Below are 25477 nucleotides of genomic sequence, written 5' to 3' on the forward strand. Positions count from 1 at the left end.
CTTTTGTCACTTAAATTTTTCCCAAAGCCTGGTTCTACTAATGGAATCAAAAGCTTTAGGTCCATAAAGGCTACAAGTAACTTTCCCTGCAGCAGCTTAGAGTATTTTTCAGAAAGATGAGCCGGGATCAAACAATGATCTAGCATTGAAAGATTAGCCCTGAATGCAGCTTGGGCATCAGATAGGATAGAATTCTCATTTAAGTGGAAGATAAGTTTATTATAGAGGAGGCGACATATAACTTCCCCAAAATGGAAAGGAAGCTTATTGGTCTATAGTTTCCAGGATTAGTAGGGGAGCCTTTCTTGAAAATAGGAACCATGATTTCCTGCTTCCAGCAGGTCAGAATTATAACTATATCAATATATCAGTGTTTTAGGGCCTTTAAAAATGAAACCATTTATCTTCAGGTTGGGAGAGGGAGTGAGAGGGAATGGTTTGATGATCGTGACAGTCCAATCCTTCAGAATTGGGATGGAAGTCAGTGGGACAAAGACAACCAAGAGAAACACTACTCACAAGGAAAAGCTTGACTCAAAATCAGCTTCCAGAAAAATATTAGGATAAAGGTGGTTTCAAAACCTTCAGGGGAGGGCAGTATATAAATCCAATAATATAAATAAATAAATAAATAAATAAATAAATAAATAAATAAATAAATAAAAGAAACAGAAAAAAGGGCATATCCCCCACCTTAAAAAAAATAAACAAAAAAAACTGAAGTGAAAATTAATGGCACAAAGCAGTATGGGACCAGAAACTAAGGGGAAAGAACTCACATGGAAAAGCCCACAGAGGAAGGGGGCAACATGAGTATTCATTTCACGCAGAGAAAAGGTTACCTTCCCATCTACACACATGAAAAGTATTGTCCAATTGGCAGAATGCTGGGAAGCATCTTTTTCAGGTTTAAAAAAAAGTGGAGATTTTAACAGGAATGGAAGATGACATCATGTGGAAACAAACTAGAGTTGCTGAACCCTAGAAAAACCTTTGGATTTTCAGCCATGATGGAGCGAACTGTGCAAGCTTTATCTGCACTAATCTTTTATCTACTCTTATCTCACTGCAATTGTATGCAAAGTTACTCTAGTCTAAGCCCATTGAAATGAATGGGCTTAGACTGAAGTAATTCTCCTTAAGATTGAACTGCTAGAGCACGGCCACAGCTTGAACAAGTCCCGCCATTGCAGGTTGGAGGGGCCCAGGCGAAAGGCGGGCAACTTGCCCTGGCAAGGGCAGGGGCTCCGCTTTGGGACCTGGCCACTGCACACGCGAGGCCAGATCCCATGGGGGAGCCGAAATCTCACAGCACTTCGGGGGGAAGGGACAGCATGTGCCTATATAAGGCGCTGCCTCATGGTGGCAACCCCACTCTCGCCAGGATGCCGGAGCACAAGGACATTGCTGGAGACAGAGGATGCTTGGACACCCCCGTGGACGAACGGAGCAAGGAGACCAGTGGGTGCGGGGAGAGAGGGGAAGGTCCAGAGCTTGGCAATGGCATTTCCACTGCCCCACAATCACCCAGGCGAGGGGAAAGGGAATGGGGGACAATAAAGGCAGGGGGCTTAGGACCAGGGCTTGGGGGGCAACCTGCGGAGAGCAGACAAAGGTAGAGGTGAGACGGTCCACACCCCGCCAGTGCCAGCCTCCCCTGCTCCCAGGTGTCAGGGAGGTCCAGAGGCAAGCCCAGTTTCATTTGCGCCCCCCTCTTTTTATTTTGATGAAAGGCAAATCTTTAACTGGTCCTCTCTCTCCGTTCCCTCATTGGGCAGGTAGCTCATTTTGGTAGCTTGCAGCTGGTGGCACTGTGGTCAAGTGAACGACAGTTTAAGGCTGTTTTCTTTGAAATCAGCAGTGGGTAGCCATACTCAGCTCTACAATTTCAGGCCCCTTGCAATTGATACAGGCAGTATAATGGCCCCACAGAGGAAACATTAAGAGGAAACTCTCCACTGAGGAGCAGACTCTCAGAATGCAGGCTAGACACTCTGCTCTTGAGAGGGTCAGCCAATAGCAGAATGCCCGTAAGGCCTCATCCTGGACTGATAACCTTAAGGCAGCTATGGCCAGAGTGCCTGAGTCACCTGTTCAGGGCAAAACCAAAACAACCAAGGCAGATTCAAGCCCCCCCCCCCACAAAGAGCGCCCTATAGCATGGGTCGAGGCTGCTTCTAAATCACAGAGCGCATGCTGAGTTTCTCACATCCAGACCTCAAAACGGAGGGCTTGGGCCAGACTTCCCCACGTCCTAGGTTGCCCAGCCAGTCCAGGACTTCCGATGTGAGTAGCCTCATCTTTCGGAGTCTGGTGGAGACATTTAATCAATTAGCCCAGATTACTTCTGGGGGGATGGCCGCCACATTTGCGTCCACCTCAGCCACTGCTGAGCGCAAGGCAGGGTCCTTAAAAGGGTTGAGGGAGCTCTGTTTCCTTACAGGTGCATGACAAAAAGGTGTCGATGTCCTCCGCATCAGAGTCAGACGTGGAGGAGTCGGGGCCAGCTGACAACCATCAGTCCAGGAAAGGACGGAAGGTGGAGCAGCATCAGGCCTCTAGTCACTACAGAGGATCATTGACTTTGTCTAGTGAGTACTCCTCTGATGAGGACTCCCTTCATGGGGGCAGGGCTTTTTGGGAAAACAGGGCAACCATTCCTTCGCTCCTGCCAGGCCTAAGCAGGCAACAGGACAGGAGCCTAGGTTTATCAGAAGGGGACCCCCCAGGTCCATTTGCGGGTACCAAGTCATCCAAGTCGTCCCCGGGTCATCACCTCCCTTAGAAGGTTAAAGAGAGGGCCCTTAACAATTATTATGTTGATGTGTTTGATTTTATCCGCCTGGGTCCTCACCTGGTGCCACAGGCTCCTCCTCTGCCTCTACAGGCAAATGGAGAAGGGTGGAGAGAACTTTTGACAATTGGCTTTTGGGATTTGGGGAATACATGATGTTGATTGTTGCGGCCTACCCACTGTACACCTTTTGGATGATATTGCTATTCTGTTCTATGTATACACAGAACATTGCTGGTATGGGAAAAATGACAAGTTTAGAAGTAATAGCAACAGCATAAGACGTGGTAGCATCTTACATGCTGAATTAACATATCAAAAATAAAACAATTCAAGGTCAGGTTTGTGACTTGTGCAAGTACATATTTTCTACAACTATGAGTTTCCTAGTAAACAAATTAACACTCTGCTTACCATAACCAACCTTTTTTATTTTTTAAAATCAGAACAAGAATATACAAGGCAGGAAAAATCCTAGGCACTCGGATGCCTGAGCTAACTAGATGTGTTATGGAATTGGCAATATTCAGCATTGCAAAGGGGTGATACCTAAAAATATGGTACTGGCTCCCCAGGATTTAAGGCTACTGATTACATTAAGCTGATGTATTAGTACATTCTTATTAGAAGCTTTCATAGCTCTGTTGTGTTGAGTTCCATGGCTTAAAGAATAGAAACAGTCCCTTTTCAACTAATCCAGTTTCTGTTTCTTCACATTACTGAAGTAGAGGAGAATCAATAGGTACTTCAAATTCAAAGGTACTTCAAATTCAGTTTGATCATATCACCATCGTGATGTGAAACATTACTATTAAGCTGAATTCTCTATTTTAAGCAAATTTTTGAGTTATAGATTAAAAGACTGAATAAGCTATTTGTTATTCAGATGGAACCAAGTGCCTGGAAATTCTCCCATGAATATTATAACAATTTCTTGTATTTTTAAATGATTGCTACATGCTTGATTCTTAGTTCAATAAAACCCATGGATGTTTTTTATGTTTATGATGAAAAGACCACAAAACAAATTAACAATGAATTTGAGCTAACATTTGGCACATAATACTTCACAATAAGTAGAATTGTTAACATGATACATAGACAGGAATTTGCTGCACTTCTAAAATTTCACAATAATTAACACATAACTTTATATTCATGTAACTATAATGAAAAATCATAGCACTGGAACAGTCAATGAATGATTAGCAATTAATGCAGTGCAGCATAATTTCTGTCACAATAAATGGTATTCAAAGTTGACTGACTCTTACAGGGGCTCTCCCTCCCAATTTTTCTTTTCAGCATACATAAATGTTTAAAGATGATAAATCTAATTTACAGGGTTCTGAGCCCCTTTGGCTAGAAGATAGTAAAGACTCAAATAGACATAAGGCAACAGAGAAATAATCGGATTTCCTGATGGTATTTATTTAAAATCACTCTGTTGTGGGCAGAGTATGTGATCTGAACAGAGGGGTATGGCACTTGGGCAGGAGAGTTAACTCCTTCCCCCCAAAACAATTATTAGCCCTATTAAATATATGTATATATAGACTTCTTGAAGCAGAGTCACTGTGGGAGGGCAGGAGAAGGAATTTCTGTCCAAGAAACTGCATGAAGGAAAGAGTTAAATACTCATAGCTAAGAATCACTGGCATAATTCAAACCATCCTATTCCCCTGTGCTTTATCTGAAATAAAACTAAATATACAGGAGATATAATCATGAATTCTCATATTTATAGTTAAGACTTCAGGTTTGTAATTTTTGCTATTAACACTTGACAGGCTTGGGTGCTACATCAGCATGATATTTTACTAACTAAACAGATTTTCTTGCTATCCTTTAAATTTGTAATAACTTTCTGTTCCTTCTCACAAGTGTCTATACCTGAATATCTGTCCAAAATATATTTTCTATATAAGTGTGCTATAAACCTGATTTAGTTAAGCATCATTTTTTTTCATGGTGAGAAATGAACACTTCTTAAATCACTTCCACTGAAATAAATGGGACCTCTAAATGCCTAGCTTAGCTATTACTTTCAAAAGTGTTTCAGGAACTGTTAATATCACCCTCTATTTTTAATATTTTGATTTTAGCAAAGCTTTTAATTGTCGGGTATAGTAACAGATAATTTTCTGTTCTGTTATACAGTCCTGGGTCTTCAGCAACAGGATTACAAGCCTCCTTAAAAAGTAAATTTGGAAGGTGACTACGTTGTAATAACAATTCCAGATTGGTAAACATTGAGAACAGAAACGAAATTCTTGTTTTGAAAAACCAGAAAATACGAGCTCATTCACACCCTATCAAATATTGAGGTGCTTCATTATCACTACCACCCTCATTTCACCATTCTCTGTAATACATTTTATTGCCCTGCTGAGCTGAGTGGCTGCTGATTCATTTGCTTGGAAGTAACTGGTGAATCAGAAATTGCTGCAATTTTTAAAGAATTTTTAATAGAACTGAGTTCCCACAAATGAAAGTTAATGAGGTGCACACCACAACACCTCCTAGCAATCGAGAAGAGTTTTTTAAGAACAGCTTTTCTTAGAAGAATATATACCCACGGATCTAAAATTTGATTCCATGTTGCCATTCGGAGAGCAAAAAGTATTGTTTCACAGGATTCCCGGAAATGATTTTCATTTATTCCAATACTGGCCATTGTCACCTAAAAAATGAAACAAGTTCCATTATGGATCAAATACAACATCACAATCTTAAACATGAAAATAATTACTTGAAAATTACTCATGATACAGGATTAAGAGTGCACTCTAAGAAAATTTCCTTGAAATAAGCTCCATTTAAAAAAACCTGAACATGATTTTGAGGAGACTTGTTTAGGGTTGCTCTCTTAGAAAGACATCATTCTAAAGACCTCATAAAATCTGTATTCATTAAAAATGAAACTACAGAATATTTAGAAACCAACTAATTCAACAGTATAAGGGCAGGCTCACCTGCAAAGTTATCATCTTGTGCTTGAATCAACAAAGAACATGAATGTATTGTCGAAGATGCCAGCCACAGATGCAGGCGAAACATTAGGAACAAGATCTACCAGACCACAGCCACACAGGCCGGGAAACCCACCACATCCAAAGAACATGAAATTTTTCAACTATGAAGGCTTCCAGGAATAACACATTAAGCAAACAATAATCTTGCCATTGTTGGTGGACAGTCTTATGTAGCGATATTCTTCAAGACACATTTTGTGGTCTGTCTGATTGTAGTGCCCTCTGGGAGCAGGAGAACATCATACCTGGAGTTCATGGGATTTTGAAATCCCTATTTCCTTAAGCATGGATGGGTGAATAAAGTAACCTACTTAAGGAAAAACTACACCCACCTCAGTGTTGCACTGCATTACATAGCAGAACATAGCATTACATGCCTGCACCTGTCTCCTTCTTCCCCACATTCTCCAGACAGACCCCTCTCATTTCCCCTTCCTTTCTATTGCCCCAGCTTTACACCTGACCTTTGAGTTAAGCTCTGCTGTCTCTTTCTCTGTTGCCTACTCTCCACAGCCTCGCCCTGGCTTACCCAACCTGAGCCCAGATGATCACTATTCTCTCACTGTTCAACCTTCCTTGCAGCAGACTGCCAAAGCTGCCATGTTGCTGAAGCTATCCTGACTCCATCTTCCTGGTCCTGGTTCCTGTGTGAGACTGGCCTCAGAAAGGTGTTAGAGGTGGCTTTTTGAAATCCAGGTCACCTTCATATCCCAATAATGTAGTATTCCTAAAATATTTTAAACAAAGAAACTATCTGCAAAATTCAGGCAAAACTTGAACTGCATAAAATGAACCCATTTTTCTTTTAGCTATTGTTTTGTCCATTAAAAAGAAGAAATGTCTGAAGTTGAGAAAATTGGTTGAATAAATATGCACTAAGGATGTCAGCCTTGGGTTTGGCAACCAATGAGAAACTTGGTGGGGGCAGGCGGGGGGGAAGTATCCCTGACATCGTAATGTCACTTCTGGCACAAACTATCAGAAGTGGCAGCAACACACTGGAACAACTCTGACATGCATCAAAAATGGGTATAATATAGAGTCAAGAGCATCATGCAAACACACTGAAATAATTTGAAGAAGAGTTTGGATTTATACCCTGCTTTTCTCAAGTGTAAGGAGTCTCAAAGCAGCTTACCAACTTCTTCCCTTCCTCTCAACACAGCAGACACCATTTGAGGTAGGTGGGGCTGAGACAGTGCTAAGAGAACTGTGACTAGCCCAAGGTCATACATCAGGCTTCACATGTAGGAGTGGGAAAACAAACCTGATTCATCAGATAAGAATCTGCTGTTTATGTGGAGGAGTGGGGAATCAAACACGGTTCATCAGATTAGAGTCCATTGCTCTTAACCACTACACCATGCTGACTTACTGTTCACAAGAAGAGACACTGCTACTCTGGGAGCACTATCCCCCCCCCCTTCGTATTTGTCTTCTACTAGCCTGCTGAGCAGCAGTGGGAAACAGGACCCAGACCAGAAGGTATACCTGTGCCCCTAGTCTGTGGCCAGGTTGTGAATATGAGCAGTTAATAAAGAAATTGCAAGGGTACACCTTTCAGTCAGGTTAGCCCACAACAGAAGACAGAAGGCTGGGAGCTTGATTTGAAGGAATGCTTATTTCTTTGCAGGGATATAGTGGGTCTGAAGTAATTACAATTTTCTCTTTTAGCAGTATTATAAAGAAGAGGTTTTCAAGTTGTTGGTGGATTTGTAGTTAGGATTTTGTTTAAATGTGCAGCTGGGAATTTGGCATGGCTCCTGAAGCTGCACAGGGTCTGCCCCAGTGTCCCCCCACGATATTTACCTTAGCCTGGGGGTTTCAAAAATCACAAGTCTGGAGGTTCTTTTAAAAAATCCTGGTGTGACGCAGCTTGTGCCTGTGCTGTGCAAAACCCAATCAGGAGCAGAACCAGTTCATTTTTCCTGCCCAGCCGGCTGATCTCCCCACCTGATGTTCTATTACCCAAAATTGTGGGACTCAACAACCCTCTTTGGTTGGGGAAATTAGCTGCAGAGCACAAGATCACTTAGTGTCGCTGAGGAGTGTTGGGTAACTTGATCGAGAAAGAGAGCCTATGTATACAGGTTTCAGCTCACTATAAGAAACCTGCAGAGAAAATAAATTTCTTTTTCAATTTTTTTTTTTGGAAAATAACAAATGGAATAAAATAAATCTCACTCACAGGCACTCAGTTACTGGGATAAAAACACATGCATTCAAGGTTTCCTAGGATGTAATTTAGAGGTAAAATACAGGTTTTGGAAATAGAGAGAAGGGATGGGATATCAAAGATTATATTACCAGTCTTGTAGTTGGAGGTCCAGGAAGCAGAGACCTAATGGCTAGGCTCTGGATGATCAGTGATGATGGGACAATATTACTGACCACCATGGTGGTGTGATAATATTGAACAACTGACTGAGGTCTGAGACATGCTTTTATAGGCCAAAACATATCTTAGGGCAGGCAAATCCTTGAACAAAGGATTTTTCCTGCTGTTCCAGGTGAAGTAATAGTCTTGAGTGTCAGACCATTTGACCTGATGGCTGACCCATTATCTTAATGGGTCTTGCTGGCTGTTGGACAAAACAGGAAACAACCCTTAATGGGAATTACAACATAGATGGTCACAAGGGAATGAGTCACAGGGAGACTCTTGAGTAGATTAAGAGAGCTAAACAAAAGAGAACTCATCTCACCCAAGTGTGCTATTGTCCATATTCAAATGTTATTCCCTGAGTAAGTATCAGGCATGGTGTGGGGGGGGGGGGGCTTGAGGCATTCTTGCTCACAAGATCAGATACAGTCCCAAAATGGAGTTTCTGAATCCAAACAGACTCCTATGTTTCACGGCACTGTTCTGCTAGGTCTGACAAGGAAGCATTCCGGGAGAAAGACAGTTCTCTCACCCTCCACACTGCTACAGGTCAGGTTGGCTACAATTCATTCAAGCTGCCACTCAGAAGCAACAGTCAATCAGAACAATCACTTGGTCTATTTTCCTCAGTACAAGCTTTATCTTAAATCAACTGGCAGACCTATTCACTATTTTTCTCCCTCTGATAGCAAAATCTTATTTTAAACCTTTAAAAACACAGATCAATTTCTTCCATTCCCACAGAACATATACAAAAACAATTGGGGGCAGACCAAGTGGGCACCACGGAGCTACGTGGCACCCGCACACCAGCATTTTTGCTCTCTCCGCCAGTGTAGGTGCACATTACACCAGTGGGTTGGGCAACTGCACTGGCACAGGTGGCTCTCTGCCACTCCCACAAACTGTTTGACCTCCCCATGTGGATTGGGTCCTGAGTCTGAATATTCTTACCAATCCAGAAGAGAGTTTCCCAGCTTTGACTGGTTAGCCAATTGCAGCCTTTCCTGGGCAGAAAAGATCTGATTGCTGAAGTATGTGCCCTGGTTATCTCTATATATAAAATCCTATCTGTTAGTTTGTGGGTTACAGGTAACCACCCAAACCCCTTCACCAAACGGCTTGCCAGTGGACCATGCTGTCCCTGATGGTTCTGTCTGTGTTTACAGCTTCTCACCCCCTGGAAACACACTTTTTCACCCCAAATCCGCCTACGCATGCTCACCAGTACCCTTCCAACGCCTCCATCATTCACCCGCCAAAATCACCCATGCTCCGCCAGCGCTCTCCCCTCCCCCCAACACCACGTAATGTGCATGCCCCCAGTATACCAGCCTGCACCCCACAGGCCCCCTCCCCCCAATGCCTCCAAATGCACATGCCAAGCCTTGAAGTGCTCCCGCCCCCACCAGCACTCTTCACATTGCCGGCAACTTCAGCGAGCCTCCGGCTTCCCACGTCTCCAGCTCCCTCTTATCAGTGACCCACGCCCTGGGAGCACCTGGCCGCCTCATGCACCACCTTCAGCTCTCCCATCCACCGCCCACATCGCCAACTGCTGCCCCCACCCCCCACCACGAAGGACTCGGCTGCACCACCCCACTGCTCTTTGGGGATCTGATGCAGGATTACTGTTTCTGATGCCTATTTCGGAAGCGTTTTTGCTTCCACTATTCTCTCCTTGAAAATACGTAGAAGAAGAAGAGTTTGGATTTATATCCCCCCCTTCTCTCGCTCTCTGCCACTCCTCTGTCTTTCCCAGGGACGTACAGCCCACAGCCTCCTCCTTGGTGCACCAGAGGACGAGCCTGTCAGCGACACGTCCCTGGGAGAGACACAGGATGCACAGAGAGAGAGACACGCTGCTCACAGCCTCCTTCTGGCCACATCCACCTCTCGCCGCGTCCTCTCTCTCCCAAGAAGGAGAGTGGGGTGTCACTTCCCTATCCCTGTGCATCTTCTCTCTCTCCTCTCTCGCTGCCAGCCCTCCAAACACAGCTGCTCTTCTGTGCCCTGGGATGTGCCAAGCACTGTCTCTCTCCAGCCAAGGCGCTGCAGCTTTCCAGTATGGAAAAAAAAGCCCTGAGGAGGAACTTTGCCACAGCAACGCGTGGCTGGGTCCGCTAGTATCTAGATAAGATTATAAAGCACTCCATGTGGAGGTATCCTTAAACATTGTTCAGAAACTTCAGTTTGTGCAAAATTATGTCCCAGGATGCTTACTGGAGTGGATTGTAAGGACCATATCACTCCAGCCTTGGCCCACCTTTACAGGCTCCTGGTCCATTGTTTTTAGGTCCAATTCAAGATTGTGTTATTGATCTTTAAAAGGTTCTGGACTGGATTGGTATTGACCTTTAAAGCCTTATATACTTTGGAACCATAGTACCTGAAGGACTATCTACTTCCTTATACCTACACAACCACTGCAGTCATCTTACGAGGCCCTCCTTCAGGTGTCTCACCTGTCAGACCTGGCTCTGCTGGGCCTGGCATCACAGGGCTTGAGCCAAGGTCACACTTGTACTTGCTGTTGTCTGTGGCCAAAGGGCCTTTCTGTTCTGTCTCTTTGTAGCTTGCTTGTAACTAGTGAAGTATGCATACCTTCTCCCATCTCCCATTTCCTGGAGAAGGGAGTATGTCTGTTGCAGCCTTAGGTTAACTCATAATAATACGGTATTCACACTATCTTTTCTCAAGTGGGCAATTGTGGGAATCAATGGGAGGGGGAACATCTGAATGGGCACTGTTTGAATGTTTGAAGACATAAACTAGCTGCAAAAGTTTGAGCGCCAGCTCTGGCTTTCTGCAGCTAAGGTCTTGACACAATTCAATAAAGCTCTCAAAATATTCCTGTGTCTAAATAATTGACAGGAGTAACAGACCCTTACATCACCACCACCAGACAGCAACCCAGAAGAGGCATCAACATGGCACCAAAACTCTGGAACTCTTTCCCCAGGCAGACTCATCAATTGCCATCTTCCCCCAGAAGGTGAAGACTTCTTTGTTTCATTTACTTTTCTGTCAGTAATCCCTCCTTCCTTCCCAGTATTTTAATTGTCCTTTTTACATTTTGGTATGTGCGTTTTAGCTCTGATTGTATGTGTTTTAATGATTTTTTTATTTGCATGTTTAAATGGTTTTCAAATTTTGGTTTTATTATGTATGTGTTTAATTTGTTAGCCGCTTTGGTAACCCTTATCAGGACAGAAAAGTGGAGTATAAATTCTGCAAATAAATATATAAATATTGGAAAAAGTAAAATAAAACATATATTTTTATATTATATATAATCCTCAGCTGTACAAGAAGTAGTCACATGCAGATCCTCACACAACTCATCCTGTTTCTTTCCTCCTCTGTCCTACTTGCAAGCACACCACAGTATTCTAAGGTTTGGAAGGTTTATTTGCTTTCTCCATATCTTCCTCCATGATGATGTGTTATTCAACATCCACCTCCTACATAATTTGCGGCACTGGGAATAAAATGAGTAGATATGGATATAGAAGGCACACAAATCTCCCATGTTCATGTCCTGGCACATACCATCGGAGTGGTGGTGGGGAGATGAGACAGACACAGGGCTGTAGTTTTTATTGTATGTGAAAAATTATCTAAACCATCAAATGACTACAAACATCCGTCATCCTTATTCTTTGCAAAATAGCAATGTACAATGCCATACTGTACATAGGTCATTTGGCATTTCACATGAAGCTAGAAATGAAGGGCTTCAGTTATACTGTATCAAATTATAAAGAGAATTTTCATCAATCGAATCTATGAATGACTCACTCCATTCAGCTAATGGAGGTAATGCAAAGGGTTCAGATCTTGACTATAAATTTCATGTTGGAAGCCATTCTGTAGATAAATGTGTACATAAATGTGTGGCAAAATAAGAAAGACATTTAGAGAGTCTAACTGAAAAATGTATAAGATTCAACAACAGTCTACATCAATACAGAAACTATGAAACAATTTGTGGCCAGCAGGTGGAGTTTTAAAGATAGCATTTTAATAGAAACCTGATTTTTAAAAATCATAGATGGATTTTACTAACCCTGAATATAGCTAAGTGGAAATTTCTCCAGTTTTATCCCAACTGAATTTCCATCAAACAGTGATACTTGCAATGTAACCCTAAGCAAGTACCTGACTCAAAGAAATCAAAGGACTTAGACTGAAAAAATTTAGCACAAGAATGAACTGTTTCCTTTCTGTTCTCATTTCCCAGCACATATGACTTTCCCGTACCTGAAGTTAAATTGATATATTCTGTCATTACTTTTATAAAAATAAGTATTTTGCCAAGTTGTTTGCCTATTATAACTACTGGGTACTGACTATCATTGATGAGAAAGTTCTGGAACAGATTAAAAAGATCTTACATTTGAGAAGCAAAGGCCATCAAACTTTTGCCTTGTTTTATAATAAAGGAGAAAACTTCTGGCAAGTAAATATGTTTACATAATCTCACTCGCTGTTATTATCTCTTTAGACCTGCATTGTCTGCAGATTAATTATTGACTCAAAGAAAATTGCTGGCGTTTACTATTTTAGTATCATATTAATAATTTTAAATTACTGTTTTCTAAAGTCATTAATGTTTTAAATAAATGTTTGAAGGGAGGTGTACTATAAATGAATCAGTGGACCAGTGAATCAGTATTACAGAACCCAGTTGGAATACATAAATTGTTTCCATTTTAATTTAATAAAAAGTAAATTAATCTGACCATAAATCTTGAACTACTCAACTATGAAAATATTCAGTTGTGAAAGTAAGATGAAAAAATCTATTTTCATTTAAATGTAATTTAACTTTTTTGCATTGTACAACTTCACAGATGTGTTATGAACATAACTGATAATTCACTGGAACTTCCTCCCCCTCTATCTTGTTTTTAAATGTGCTAATCCACTGGAAGTTATAAATTGTTAATATTGTCCTTCAGCTGTGAAGCATGATTTGTATAATTAACCCCTTTTATGTATCTGTTTAGGCAACAAGCCTAAACAACTAGTTAGCTGTTCACACATACCTGAATTACTCTCCATGAATTACTCTCCATGGCAAACTGACAACCAAAAAAAGAAACATAATTGTAGGGGTGAGCCCGCGAACCCAGCAGAACCGTAGAAAGAGCGCCTGGCATGCCGGTGCCGGCTACGGCCTTCTGGGCGCACAAGCTCCCCCACCCCCCAGTCCCCCGTGAGTCACAGGTCATGAGATGCCTGACTCACGGTCACCAGATGTCCCAGACAAAGGGGGCTCTTGCCCTCCAGGTGTGGATTAGACCCAGACGTGGATGCTTCCTCCTGCACGTAGTAGCCCGATGAGATCATGCATCACATGATGATCTCCCACTCTCGGCTCTCCTGCCTCATCGGTCCGCCCACATTGCCCCCCTCTTGTAAACCCTAATAAAAGGAGGCAGAGCCTAGCACACGGCAGAGTTGCCAGGATCATGGGGGGGGGGGGGTGGGGGGGGGGGGGGGTGGGGGGGGGGGGGGGTGGGGGGGGGGGGGGGTGGGGGGGGGGGGGGGTGGGGGGGGGGGGGGGTGGGGGGGGGGGGGGGTGGGGGGGGGGGGGGGTGGGGGGGGGGGGGGGTGGGGGGGGGGGGGGGTGGGGGGGGGGGGGGGTGGGGGGGGGGGGGGGTGGGGGGGGGGGGGGGTGGGGGGGGGGGGGGGTGGGGGGGGGGGGGGGTGGGGGGGGGGGGGGGTGGGGGGGGGGGGGGGTGGGGGGGGGGGGGGGTGGGGGGGGGGGGGGGTGGGGGGGGGGGGGGGTGGGGGGGGGGGGGGGTGGGGGGGGGGGGGGGTGGGGGGGGGGGGGGGTGGGGGGGGGGGGGGGTGGGGGGGGGGGGGGGTGGGGGGGGGGGGGGGTGGGGGGGGGGGGGGGTGGGGGGGGGGGGGGGTGGGGGGGGGGGGGGGTGGGGGGGGGGGGGGGTGGGGGGGGGGGGGGGTGGGGGGGGGGGGGGGTGGGGGGGGGGGGGGGTGGGGGGGGGGGGGGGTGGGGGGGGGGGGGGGTGGGGGGGGGGGGGGGTGGGGGGGGGGGGGGGTGGGGGGGGGGGGGGGTGGGGGGGGGGGGGGGTGGGGGGGGGGGGGGGTGGGGGGGGGGGGGGGTGGGGGGGGGGGGGGGTGGGGGGGGGGGGGGGTGGGGGGGGGGGGGGGTGGGGGGGGGGGGGGGTGGGGGGGGGGGGGGGTGGGGGGGGGGGGGGGTGGGGGGGGGGGGGGGTGGGGGGGGGGGGGGGTGGGGGGGGGGGGGGGTGGGGGGGGGGGGGGGTGGGGGGGGGGGGGGGTGGGGGGGGGGGGGGGTGGGGGGGGGGGGGGGTGGGGGGGGGGGGGGGTGGGGGGGGGGGGGGGTGGGGGGGGGGGGGGGTGGGGGGGGGGGGGGGTGGGGGGGGGGGGGGGTGGGGGGGGGGGGGGGTGGGGGGGGGGGGGGGTGGGGGGGGGGGGGGGTGGGGGGGGGGGGGGGTGGGGGGGGGGGGGGGTGGGGGGGGGGGGGGGTGGGGGGGGGGGGGGGTGGGGGGGGGGGGGGGTGGGGGGGGGGGGGGGTGGGGGGGGGGGGGGGTGGGGGGGGGGGGGGGTGGGGGGGGGGGGGGGTGGGGGGGGGGGGGGGTGGGGGGGGGGGGGGGTGGGGGGGGGGGGGGGTGGGGGGGGGGGGGGGTGGGGGGGGGGGGGGGTGGGGGGGGGGGGGGGTGGGGGGGGGGGGGGGTGGGGGGGGGGGGGGGTGGGGGGGGGGGGGGGTGGGGGGGGGGGGGGGTGGGGGGGGGGGGGGGTGGGGGGGGGGGGGGGTGGGGGGGGGGGGGGGTGGGGGGGGGGGGGGGTGGGGGGGGGGGGGGGTGGGGGGGGGGGGGGGTGGGGGGGGGGGGGGGTGGGGGGGGGGGGGGGTGGGGGGGGGGGGGGGTGGGGGGGGGGGGGGGTGGGGGGGGGGGGGGGTGGGGGGGGGGGGGGGTGGGGGGGGGGGGGGGTGGGGGGGGGGGGGGGTGGGGGGGGGGGGGGGTGGGGGGGGGGGGGGGTGGGGGGGGGGGGGGGTGGGGGGGGGGGGGGGTGGGGGGGGGGGGGGGTGGGGGGGGGGGGGGGTGGGGGGGGGGGGGGGTGGGGGGGGGGGGGGGTGGGGGGGGGGGGGGGTGGGGGGGGGGGGGGGTGGGGGGGGGGGGGGGTGGGGGGGGGGGGGGGTGGGGGGGGGGGGGGGTGGGGGGGGGGGGGGGTGGGGGGGGGGGGGGGTGGGGGGGGGGGGGGGTGGGGGGGGGGGGGGGTGGGGGGGGGGGGGGGTGGGGGGGGGGGGGGGTGGGGGGGGGGGGGGGTGGGGGGGGGGGGGGGTGGGGGGGGGGGGGGGTGGGGGGGGGGGGGGGTGGGGGGGGGGGGGGGTGGGGGGGGGGGGGGGTGGGGGGGGGGGGGGGTGGGGGGGGGGGGGGGTGGGGGGGGGGGGGGGTGGGGGGGGGGGGGGGTGGGGGGGGGGGGGGGTGGGGGGGGGGGGGGGTGGGGGGGGGGGGGGGTGGGGGGGGGGGGGGGTGGGGGGGGGGGGGGGTGGGGGGGGGGGGGGGTGGGGGGGGGGGGGGGTGGGGGGGGGGGGGGGTGGGGGGGGGGGGGGGTGGGGGGGGGGGGGGGTGGGGGGGGGGGGGGGTGGGGGGGGGGGGGGGTGGGGGGGGGGGGGGGTGGGGGGGGGGGGGGGTGGGGGGGGGGGGGGGTGGGGGGGGGGGGGGGTGGGGGGGGGGGGGGGTGGGGGGGGGGGGGGGTGGGGGGGGGGGGGGGTGGGGGGGGGGGGGGGTGGGGGGGGGGGGGGGTGGGGGGGGGGGGGGGTGGGGGGGGGGGGGGGTGGGGGGGGGGGGGGGTGGGGGGGGGGGGGGGTGGGGGGGGGGGGGGGTGGGGGGGGGGGGGGGTGGGGGGGGGGGGGGGTGGGGGGGGGGGGGGGTGGGGGGGGGGGGGGGTGGGGGGGGGGGGGGGTGGGGGGGGGGGGGGGTGGGGGGGGGGGGGGGTGGGGGGGGGGGGGGGTGGGGGGGGGGGGGGGTGGGGGGGGGGGGGGGTGGGGGGGGGGGGGGGTGGGGGGGGGGGGGGGTGGGGGGGGGGGGGGGTGGGGGGGGGGGGGGGTGGGGGGGGGGGGGGGTGGGGGGGGGGGGGGGTGGGGGGGGGGGGGGGTGGGGGGGGGGGGGGGTGGGGGGGGGGGGGGGTGGGGGGGGGGGGGGGTGGGGGGGGGGGGGGGTGGGGGGGGGGGGGGGTGGGGGGGGGGGGGGGTGGGGGGGGGGGGGGGTGGGGGGGGGGGGGGGTGGGGGGGGGGGGGGGTGGGGGGGGGGGGGGGTGGGGGGGGGGGGGGGTGGGGGGGGGGGGGGGTGGGGGGGGGGGGGGGTGGGGGGGGGGGGGGGTGGGGGGGGGGGGGGGTGGGGGGGGGGGGGGGTGGGGGGGGGGGGGGGTGGGGGGGGGGGGGGGTGGGGGGGGGGGGGGGTGGGGGGGGGGGGGGGTGGGGGGGGGGGGGGGTGGGGGGGGGGGGGGGTGGGGGGGGGGGGGGGTGGGGGGGGGGGGGGGTGGGGGGGGGGGGGGGTGGGGGGGGGGGGGGGTGGGGGGGGGGGGGGGTGGGGGGGGGGGGGGGTGGGGGGGGGGGGGGGTGGGGGGGGGGGGGGGTGGGGGGGGGGGGGGGTGGGGGGGGGGGGGGGTGGGGGGGGGGGGGGGTGGGGGGGGGGGGGGGTGGGGGGGGGGGGGGGTGGGGGGGGGGGGGGGTGGGGGGGGGGGGGGGTGGGGGGGGGGGGGGGTGGGGGGGGGGGGGGGTGGGGGGGGGGGGGGGTGGGGGGGGGGGGGGGTGGGGGGGGGGGGGGGTGGGGGGGGGGGGGGGTGGGGGGGGGGGGGGGTGGGGGGGGGGGGGGGTGGGGGGGGGGGGGGGTGGGGGGGGGGGGGGGTGGGGGGGGGGGGGGGTGGGGGGGGGGGGGGGTGGGGGGGGGGGGGGGTGGGGGGGGGGGGGGGTGGGGGGGGGGGGGGGTGGGGGGGGGGGGGGGTGGGGGGGGGGGGGGGTGGGGGGGGGGGGGGGTGGGGGGGGGGGGGGGTGGGGGGGGGGGGGGGTGGGGGGGGGGGGGGGTGGGGGGGGGGGGGGGTGGGGGGGGGGGGGGGTGGGGGGGGGGGGGGGTGGGGGGGGGGGGGGGTGGGGGGGGGGGGGGGTGGGGGGGGGGGGGGGTGGGGGGGGGGGGGGGTGGGGGGGGGGGGGGGTGGGGGGGGGGGGGGGTGGGGGGGGGGGGGGGTGGGGGGGGGGGGGGGTGGGGGGGGGGGGGGGTGGGGGGGGGGGGGGGTGGGGGGGGGGGGGGGTGGGGGGGGGGGGGGGTGGGGGGGGGGGGGGGTGGGGGGGGGGGGGGGTGGGGGGGGGGGGGGGTGGGGGGGGGGGGGGGTGGGGGGGGGGGGGGGTGGGGGGGGGGGGGGGTGGGGGGGGGGGGGGGTGGGGGGGGGGGGGGGTGGGGGGGGGGGGGGGTGGGGGGGGGGGGGGGTGGGGGGGGGGGGGGGTGGGGGGGGGGGGGGGTGGGGGGGGGGGGGGGTGGGGGGGGGGGGGGGTGGGGGGGGGGGGGGGTGGGGGGGGGGGGGGGTGGGGGGGGGGGGGGGTGGGGGGGGGGGGGGGTGGGGGGGGGGGGGGGTGGGGGGGGGGGGGGGTGGGGGGGGGGGGGGGTGGGGGGGGGGGGGGGTGGGGGGGGGGGGGGGTGGGGGGGGGGGGGGGTGGGGGGGGGGGGGGGTGGGGGGGGGGGGGGGTGGGGGGGGGGGGGGGTGGGGGGGGGGGGGGGTGGGGGGGGGGGGGGGTGGGGGGGGGGGGGGGTGGGGGGGGGGGGGGGTGGGGGGGGGGGGGGGTGGGGGGGGGGGGGGGTGGGGGGGGGGGGGGGTGGGGGGGGGGGGGGGTGGGGGGGGGGGGGGGTGGGGGGGGGGGGGGGTGGGGGGGGGGGGGGGTGGGGGGGGGGGGGGGTGGGGGGGGGGGGGGGTGGGGGGGGGGGGGGGTGGGGGGGGGGGGGGGTGGGGGGGGGGGGGGGTGGGGGGGGGGGGGGGTGGGGGGGGGGGGGGGTGGGGGGGGGGGGGGGTGGGGGGGGGGGGGGGTGGGGGGGGGGGGGGGTGGGGGGGGGGGGGGGTGGGGGGGGGGGGGGGTGGGGGGGGGGGGGGGTGGGGGGGGGGGGGGGTGGGGGGGGGGGGGGGTGGGGGGGGGGGGGGGTGGGGGGGGGGGGGGGTGGGGGGGGGGGGGGGTGGGGGGGGGGGGGGGTGGGGGGGGGGGGGGGTGGGGGGGGGGGGGGGTGGGGGGGGGGGGGGGTGGGGGGGGGGGGGGGTGGGGGGGGGGGGGGGTGGGGGGGGGGGGGGGTGGGGGGGGGGGGGGGTGGGGGGGGGGGGGGGTGGGGGGGGGGGGGGGTGGGGGGGGGGGGGGGTGGGGGGGGGGGGGGGTGGGGGGGGGGGGGGGTGGGGGGGGGGGGGGGTGGGGGGGGGGGGGGGTGGGGGGGGGGGGGGGTGGGGGGGGGGGGGGGTGGGGGGGGGGGGGGGTGGGGGGGGGGGGGGGTGGGGGGGGGGGGGGGTGGGGGGGGGGGGGGGTGGGGGGGGGGGGGGGTGGGGGGGGGGGGGGGTGGGGGGGGGGGGGGGTGGGGGGGGGGGGGGGTGGGGGGGGGGGGGGGTGGGGGGGGGGGGGGGTGGGGGGGGGGGGGGGTGGGGGGGGGGGGGGGTGGGGGGGGGGGGGGGTGGGGGGGGGGGGGGGTGGGGGGGGGGGGGGGTGGGGGGGGGGGGGGGTGGGGGGGGGGGGGGGTGGGGGGGGGGGGGGGTGGGGGGGGGGGGGGGTGGGGGGGGGGGGGGGTGGGGGGGGGGGGGGGTGGGGGGGGGGGGGGGTGGGGGGGGGGGGGGGTGGGGGGGGGGGGGGGTGGGGGGGGGGGGGGGTGGGGGGGGGGGGGGGTGGGGGGGGGGGGGGGTGGGGGGGGGGGGGGGTGGGGGGGGGGGGGGGTGGGGGGGGGGGGGGGTGGGGGGGGGGGGGGGTGGGGGGGGGGGGGGGTGGGGGGGGGGGGGGGTGGGGGGGGGGGGGGGTGGGGGGGGGGGGGGGTGGGGGGGGGGGGGGGTGGGGGGGGGGGGGGGTGGGGGGGGGGGGGGGTGGGGGGGGGGGGGGGTGGGGGGGGGGGGGGGTGGGGGGGGGGGGGGGTGGGGGGGGGGGGGGGTGGGGGGGGGGGGGGGTGGGGGGGGGGGGGGGTGGGGGGGGGGGGGGGTGGGGGGGGGGGGGGGTGGGGGGGGGGGGGGGTGGGGGGGGGGGGGGGTGGGGGGGGGGGGGGGTGGGGGGGGGGGGGGGTGGGGGGGGGGGGGGGTGGGGGGGGGGGGGGGTGGGGGGGGGGGGGGGTGGGGGGGGGGGGGGGTGGGGGGGGGGGGGGGTGGGGGGGGGGGGGGGTGGGGGGGGGGGGGGGTGGGGGGGGGGGGGGGTGGGGGGGGGGGGGGGTGGGGGGGGGGGGGGGTGGGGGGGGGGGGGGGTGGGGGGGGGGGGGGGTGGGGGGGGGGGGGGGTGGGGGGGGGGGGGGGTGGGGGGGGGGGGGGGTGGGGGGGGGGGGGGGTGGGGGGGGGGGGGGGTGGGGGGGGGGGGGGGTGGGGGGGGGGGGGGGTGGGGGGGGGGGGGGGTGGGGGGGGGGGGGGGTGGGGGGGGGGGGGGGTGGGGGGGGGGGGGGGTGGGGGGGGGGGGGGGTGGGGGGGGGGGGGGGTGGGGGGGGGGGGGGGTGGGGGGGGGGGGGGGTGGGGGGGGGGGGGGGTGGGGGGGGGGGGGGGTGGGGGGGGGGGGGGGTGGGGGGGGGGGGGGGTGGGGGGGGGGGGGGGTGGGGGGGGGGGGGGGTGGGGGGGGGGGGGGGTGGGGGGGGGGGGGGGTGGGGGGGGGGGGGGGTGGGGGGGGGGGGGGGTGGGGGGGGGGGGGGGTGGGGGGGGGGGGGGGTGGGGGGGGGGGGGGGTGGGGGGGGGGGGGGGTGGGGGGGGGGGGGGGTGGGGGGGGGGGGGGGTGGGGGGGGGGGGGGGTGGGGGGGGGGGGGGGTGGGGGGGGGGGGGGGTGGGGGGGGGGGGGGGTGGGGGGGGGGGGGGGTGGGGGGGGGGGGGGGTGGGGGGGGGGGGGGGTGGGGGGGGGGGGGGGTGGGGGGGGGGGGGGGTGGGGGGGGGGGGGGGTGGGGGGGGGGGGGGGTGGGGGGGGGGGGGGGTGGGGGGGGGGGGGGGTGGGGGGGGGGGGGGGTGGGGGGGGGGGGGGGTGGGGGGGGGGGGGGGTGGGGGGGGGGGGGGGTGGGGGGGGGGGGGGGTGGGGGGGGGGGGGGGTGGGGGGGGGGGGGGGTGGGGGGGGGGGGGGGTGGGGGGGGGGGGGGGTGGGGGGGGGGGGGGGTGGGGGGGGGGGGGGGTGGGGGGGGGGGGGGGTGGGGGGGGGGGGGGGTGGGGGGGGGGGGGGGTGGGGGGGGGGGGGGGTGGGGGGGGGGGGGGGTGGGGGGGGGGGGGGGTGGGGGGGGGGGGGGGTGGGGGGGGGGGGGGGTGGGGGGGGGGGGGGGTGGGGGGGGGGGGGGGTGGGGGGGGGGGGGGGTGGGGGGGGGGGGGGGTGGGGGGGGGGGGGGGTGGGGGGGGGGGGGGGTGGGGGGGGGGGGGGGTGGGGGGGGGGGGGGGTGGGGGGGGGGGGGGGTGGGGGGGGGGGGGGGTGGGGGGGGGGGGGGGTGGGGGGGGGGGGGGGTGGGGGGGGGGGGGGGTGGGGGGGGGGGGGGGTGGGGGGGGGGGGGGGTGGGGGGGGGGGGGGGTGGGGGGGGGGGGGGGTGGGGGGGGGGGGGGGTGGGGGGGGGGGGGGGTGGGGGGGGGGGGGGGTGGGGGGGGGGGGGGGTGGGGGGGGGGGGGGGTGGGGGGGGGGGGGGGTGGGGGGGGGGGGGGGTGGGGGGGGGGGGGGGTGGGGGGGGGGGGGGGTGGGGGGGGGGGGGGGTGGGGGGGGGGGGGGGTGGGGGGGGGGGGGGGTGGGGGGGGGGGGGGGTGGGGGGGGGGGGGGGTGGGGGGGGGGGGGGGTGGGGGGGGGGGGGGGTGGGGGGGGGGGGGGGTGGGGGGGGGGGGGGGTGGGGGGGGGGGGGGGTGGGGGGGGGGGGGGGTGGGGGGGGGGGGGGGTGGGGGGGGGGGGGGGTGGGGGGGGGGGGGGGTGGGGGGGGGGGGGGGTGGGGGGGGGGGGGGGTGGGGGGGGGGGGGGGTGGGGGGGGGGGGGGGTGGGGGGGGGGGGGGGTGGGGGGGGGGGGGGGTGGGGGGGGGGGGGGGTGGGGGGGGGGGGGGGTGGGGGGGGGGGGGGGTGGGGGGGGGGGGGGGTGGGGGGGGGGGGGGGTGGGGGGGGGGGGGGGTGGGGGGGGGGGGGGGTGGGGGGGGGGGGGGGTGGGGGGGGGGGGGGGTGGGGGGGGGGGGGGGTGGGGGGGGGGGGGGGTGGGGGGGGGGGGGGGTGGGGGGGGGGGGGGGTGGGGGGGGGGGGGGGTGGGGGGGGGGGGGGGTGGGGGGGGGGGGGGGTGGGGGGGGGGGGGGGTGGGGGGGGGGGGGGGTGGGGGGGGGGGGGGGTGGGGGGGGGGGGGGGTGGGGGGGGGGGGGGGTGGGGGGGGGGGGGGGTGGGGGGGGGGGGGGGTGGGGGGGGGGGGGGGTGGGGGGGGGGGGGGGTGGGGGGGGGGGGGGGTGGGGGGGGGGGGGGGTGGGGGGGGGGGGGGGTGGGGGGGGGGGGGGGTGGGGGGGGGGGGGGGTGGGGGGGGGGGGGGGTGGGGGGGGGGGGGGGTGGGGGGGGGGGGGGGTGGGGGGGGGGGGGGGTGGGGGGGGGGGGGGGTGGGGGGGGGGGGGGGTGGGGGGGGGGGGGGGTGGGGGGGGGGGGGGGTGGGGGGGGGGGGGGGTGGGGGGGGGGGGGGGTGGGGGGGGGGGGGGGTGGGGGGGGGGGGGGGTGGGGGGGGGGGGGGGTGGGGGGGGGGGGGGGTGGGGGGGGGGGGGGGTGGGGGGGGGGGGGGGTGGGGGGGGGGGGGGGTGGGGGGGGGGGGGGGTGGGGGGGGGGGGGGGTGGGGGGGGGGGGGGGTGGGGGGGGGGGGGGGTGGGGGGGGGGGGGGGTGGGGGGGGGGGGGGGTGGGGGGGGGGGGGGGTGGGGGGGGGGGGGGGTGGGGGGGGGGGGGGGTGGGGGGGGGGGGGGGTGGGGGGGGGGGGGGGTGGGGGGGGGGGGGGGTGGGGGGGGGGGGGGGTGGGGGGGGGGGGGGGTGGGGGGGGGGGGGGGTGGGGGGGGGGGGGGGTGGGGGGGGGGGGGGGTGGGGGGGGGGGGGGGTGGGGGGGGGGGGGGGTGGGGGGGGGGGGGGGTGGGGGGGGGGGGGGGTGGGGGGGGGGGGGGGTGGGGGGGGGGGGGGGTGGGGGGGGGGGGGGGTGGGGGGGGGGGGGGGTGGGGGGGGGGGGGGGTGGGGGGGGGGGGGGGTGGGGGGGGGGGGGGGTGGGGGGGGGGGGGGGTGGGGGGGGGGGGGGGTGGGGGGGGGGGGGGGTGGGGGGGGGGGGGGGTGGGGGGGGGGGGGGGTGGGGGGGGGGGGGGGTGGGGGGGGGGGGGGGTGGGGGGGGGGGGGGGTGGGGGGGGGGGGGGGTGGGGGGGGGGGGGGGTGGGGGGGGGGGGGGGTGGGGGGGGGGGGGGGTGGGGGGGGGGGGGGGTGGGGGGGGGGGGGGGTGGGGGGGGGGGGGGGTGGGGGGGGGGGGGGGTGGGGGGGGGGGGGGGTGGGGGGGGGGGGGGGTGGGGGGGGGGGGGGGTGGGGGGGGGGGGGGGTGGGGGGGGGGGGGGGTGGGGGGGGGGGGGGGTGGGGGGGGGGGGGGGTGGGGGGGGGGGGGGGTGGGGGGGGGGGGGGGTGGGGGGGGGGGGGGGTGGGGGGGGGGGGGGGTGGGGGGGGGGGGGGGTGGGGGGGGGGGGGGGTGGGGGGGGGGGGGGGTGGGGGGGGGGGGGGGTGGGGGGGGGGGGGGGTGGGGGGGGGGGGGGGTGGGGGGGGGGGGGGGTGGGGGGGGGGGGGGGTGGGGGGGGGGGGGGGTGGGGGGGGGGGGGGGTGGGGGGGGGGGGGGGTGGGGGGGGGGGGGGGTGGGGGGGGGGGGGGGTGGGGGGGGGGGGGGGTGGGGGGGGGGGGGGGTGGGGGGGGGGGGGGGTGGGGGGGGGGGGGGGTGGGGGGGGGGGGGGGTGGGGGGGGGGGGGGGTGGGGGGGGGGGGGGGTGGGGGGGGGGGGGGGTGGGGGGGGGGGGGGGTGGGGGGGGGGGGGGGTGGGGGGGGGGGGGGGTGGGGGGGGGGGGGGGTGGGGTGGTGGGGGGGTGGGGGGGGGGGGGGGTGGGGGGGGGGGGGGGGGGGGGGGGGGGGGGTGGTGGGGGGGGGGGGGTGGGGGGGGGGGGGGTGGGGGAGGGAGGGGGTGGGGGGGGGGGGGGTTTGGCAGGTGTGGGTGGGGGGGGGGGGGGGGGAATAAGGGGAGGGCGGAGTGGGGAGGGGGGGGGGGGGGGGGGGGGGGGGGGGGGGGGGGGGGGGGGGGGTGGAACCTGCGGCTCTCCAGATGTTCAGGAACTACAATTCCCATCAGCCTCTGTCAGCATGGCCAATTGGCCATGCTGGTAGGGGCTGATGGGAATTGTAGTTCCTGAACATCTGGAGAGCCGCAGGTTCCCTACCCCTGCTTAGTCCTTGCTAGACTTCTGAAATCCAACTCTGCCCGCTGACATCATCATTGGGTGCCTCCTTCCTCTTCAACCTGCCTCAATGTGTTGGGAGCCAGCACCTCTTGTCTCTCTGCTATATTGGATGGTGTTGTGGCTTAGAGAGAAAGGTCCTACCAGGTAAGGAGACTGCCCCATGGAGTACCCAATTGGGCAGGGCTTGGTAACTCTGGATTCCACTGTGTAGGGAGTGAAGCAGAGCAATAAAATTGTGTGTCCAGCACACCTGATTAACCAGAAACCTAAGAGTACCAGATAACAACATTTTTTCTGTGCTACAAAACTTTGCTCATTCGTAAATGCTTAAACCCAATTTGTTGGTTCTTAATTTTATCATCATTCTTGGGCCAAACTCCAGCAAAGGTCTACCCTGATAGATTTCAGCTGTTATCAACCAGACATATGAAGCAGAAGCAGCAGCCAAATGATAATCCCTTCTCTGAGATATGTACATTCATTGCACATTTTCTCGTTTGTAAGAACTGTTTCAGGGCCAATACTTGGCTGAAAAGTAGGATAAAAATAAATAAACGTAGCATAGTTAAGGTGTCAACTAAGATCTGAGAATCCCCATTCTGCCAAAGAAACTTGCTTGGGCCAGTCACACACTCTCAACCTCGATCCTGATAAGTATTTGGATGGAAGCCCTCCAAAGATCACTATGGGTGTGATGCAGAGTCAAGCAATGTCAAACTATTGTCAAGTCCTGGATCTGAGACCAAACAAGACACTGAAACTGTCGGTTCAAAAGACTTTATTGGAAAATATCAGTGGCTAGCAGATGAAAAGCCAATTCTAGATTGTCTTTTCCCAAAATCCAATATATCAATCCCCCAGTGCTCATCCTACCTTCCCAACTTCCCATGCTACTCAACTACAAAGGAAAGCTGTGAAATTGTGAGCCAAACTCCAAGGTCAAAGGGAGAGATAAGCAGCCATCTGGCCTGAGCATCCCTACTTGTTTCAGCTAGGCAGAAAATAAAGGAACGTTCCATCCAGACCTTTCGCTCCCCCTCCCAGTTGCAGACAGGCTCCCCTGATGCCAGGCTCCTGCCTGACAACAATCTCTGAACGTCTCTTATGTTGAAAAACTTACGGGGTCACAATAAATCAGCTGTGATGTAATGGTTTAAAAATCCTACCTTAATATCATTTGGTTTCATTGTTCACAGGGACTACCGTATATTAACATAATTGTTCACAGTGACTATATAAACACAGGGGGACAGGATACTTGGCTAAATGCCTGCCATACATGATGATATCAATCACTTTTACCTCAGGAAAGATAACATTTCAACTCAAAACTCATCAGAGGCCATTTCCGCATAGCCACGCTGCGGGGGTGCGTCGGCATAAACGACGCCGACGCACCCCCCTGGTACTGTTCGCATGAACGGTCCCAGTAGGGGTGGGGAGGACGGCGCAGCCTGCGCAGAGGCTGCGCTGTCCCCCGAATGTCTTACCATCCCTCCGGCCTCCCGGCACGCTGCACAGGCCAGGGGACACGCCCCCTGCCCTGCGTGACAGCTCTGGAGTCGCAGGGCAGGGGGGCGTGTCCCCTGGCCTGTGTGACGCGCCGGAAGGCTGGAGGAACAGTAAGGC

The 25477-nt window shown here is 62.9% G+C and overlaps 1 protein-coding gene across 1 annotated transcript in view; it reads right to left on the reverse strand.

Moving 5' to 3' along the window:
- Positions 1-3204: 3204 nt before the first annotated feature.
- Positions 3205-25477, reverse strand: part of PTGFR (prostaglandin F receptor) — a 40900-nt gene continuing 18627 nt past the window's right edge. The window contains 1 exon segment of the mRNA XM_048496876.1: positions 3205-5477. Coding sequence (XP_048352833.1) covers positions 5172-5477 — 306 coding nt within the window. The 3' untranslated portion in view covers positions 3205-5171.

Source organism: Sphaerodactylus townsendi, linkage group LG05 (genome assembly GCF_021028975.2).
Source record: "Sphaerodactylus townsendi isolate TG3544 linkage group LG05, MPM_Stown_v2.3, whole genome shotgun sequence".
Lineage (NCBI taxonomy): Eukaryota > Metazoa > Chordata > Lepidosauria > Squamata > Sphaerodactylidae > Sphaerodactylus > Sphaerodactylus townsendi.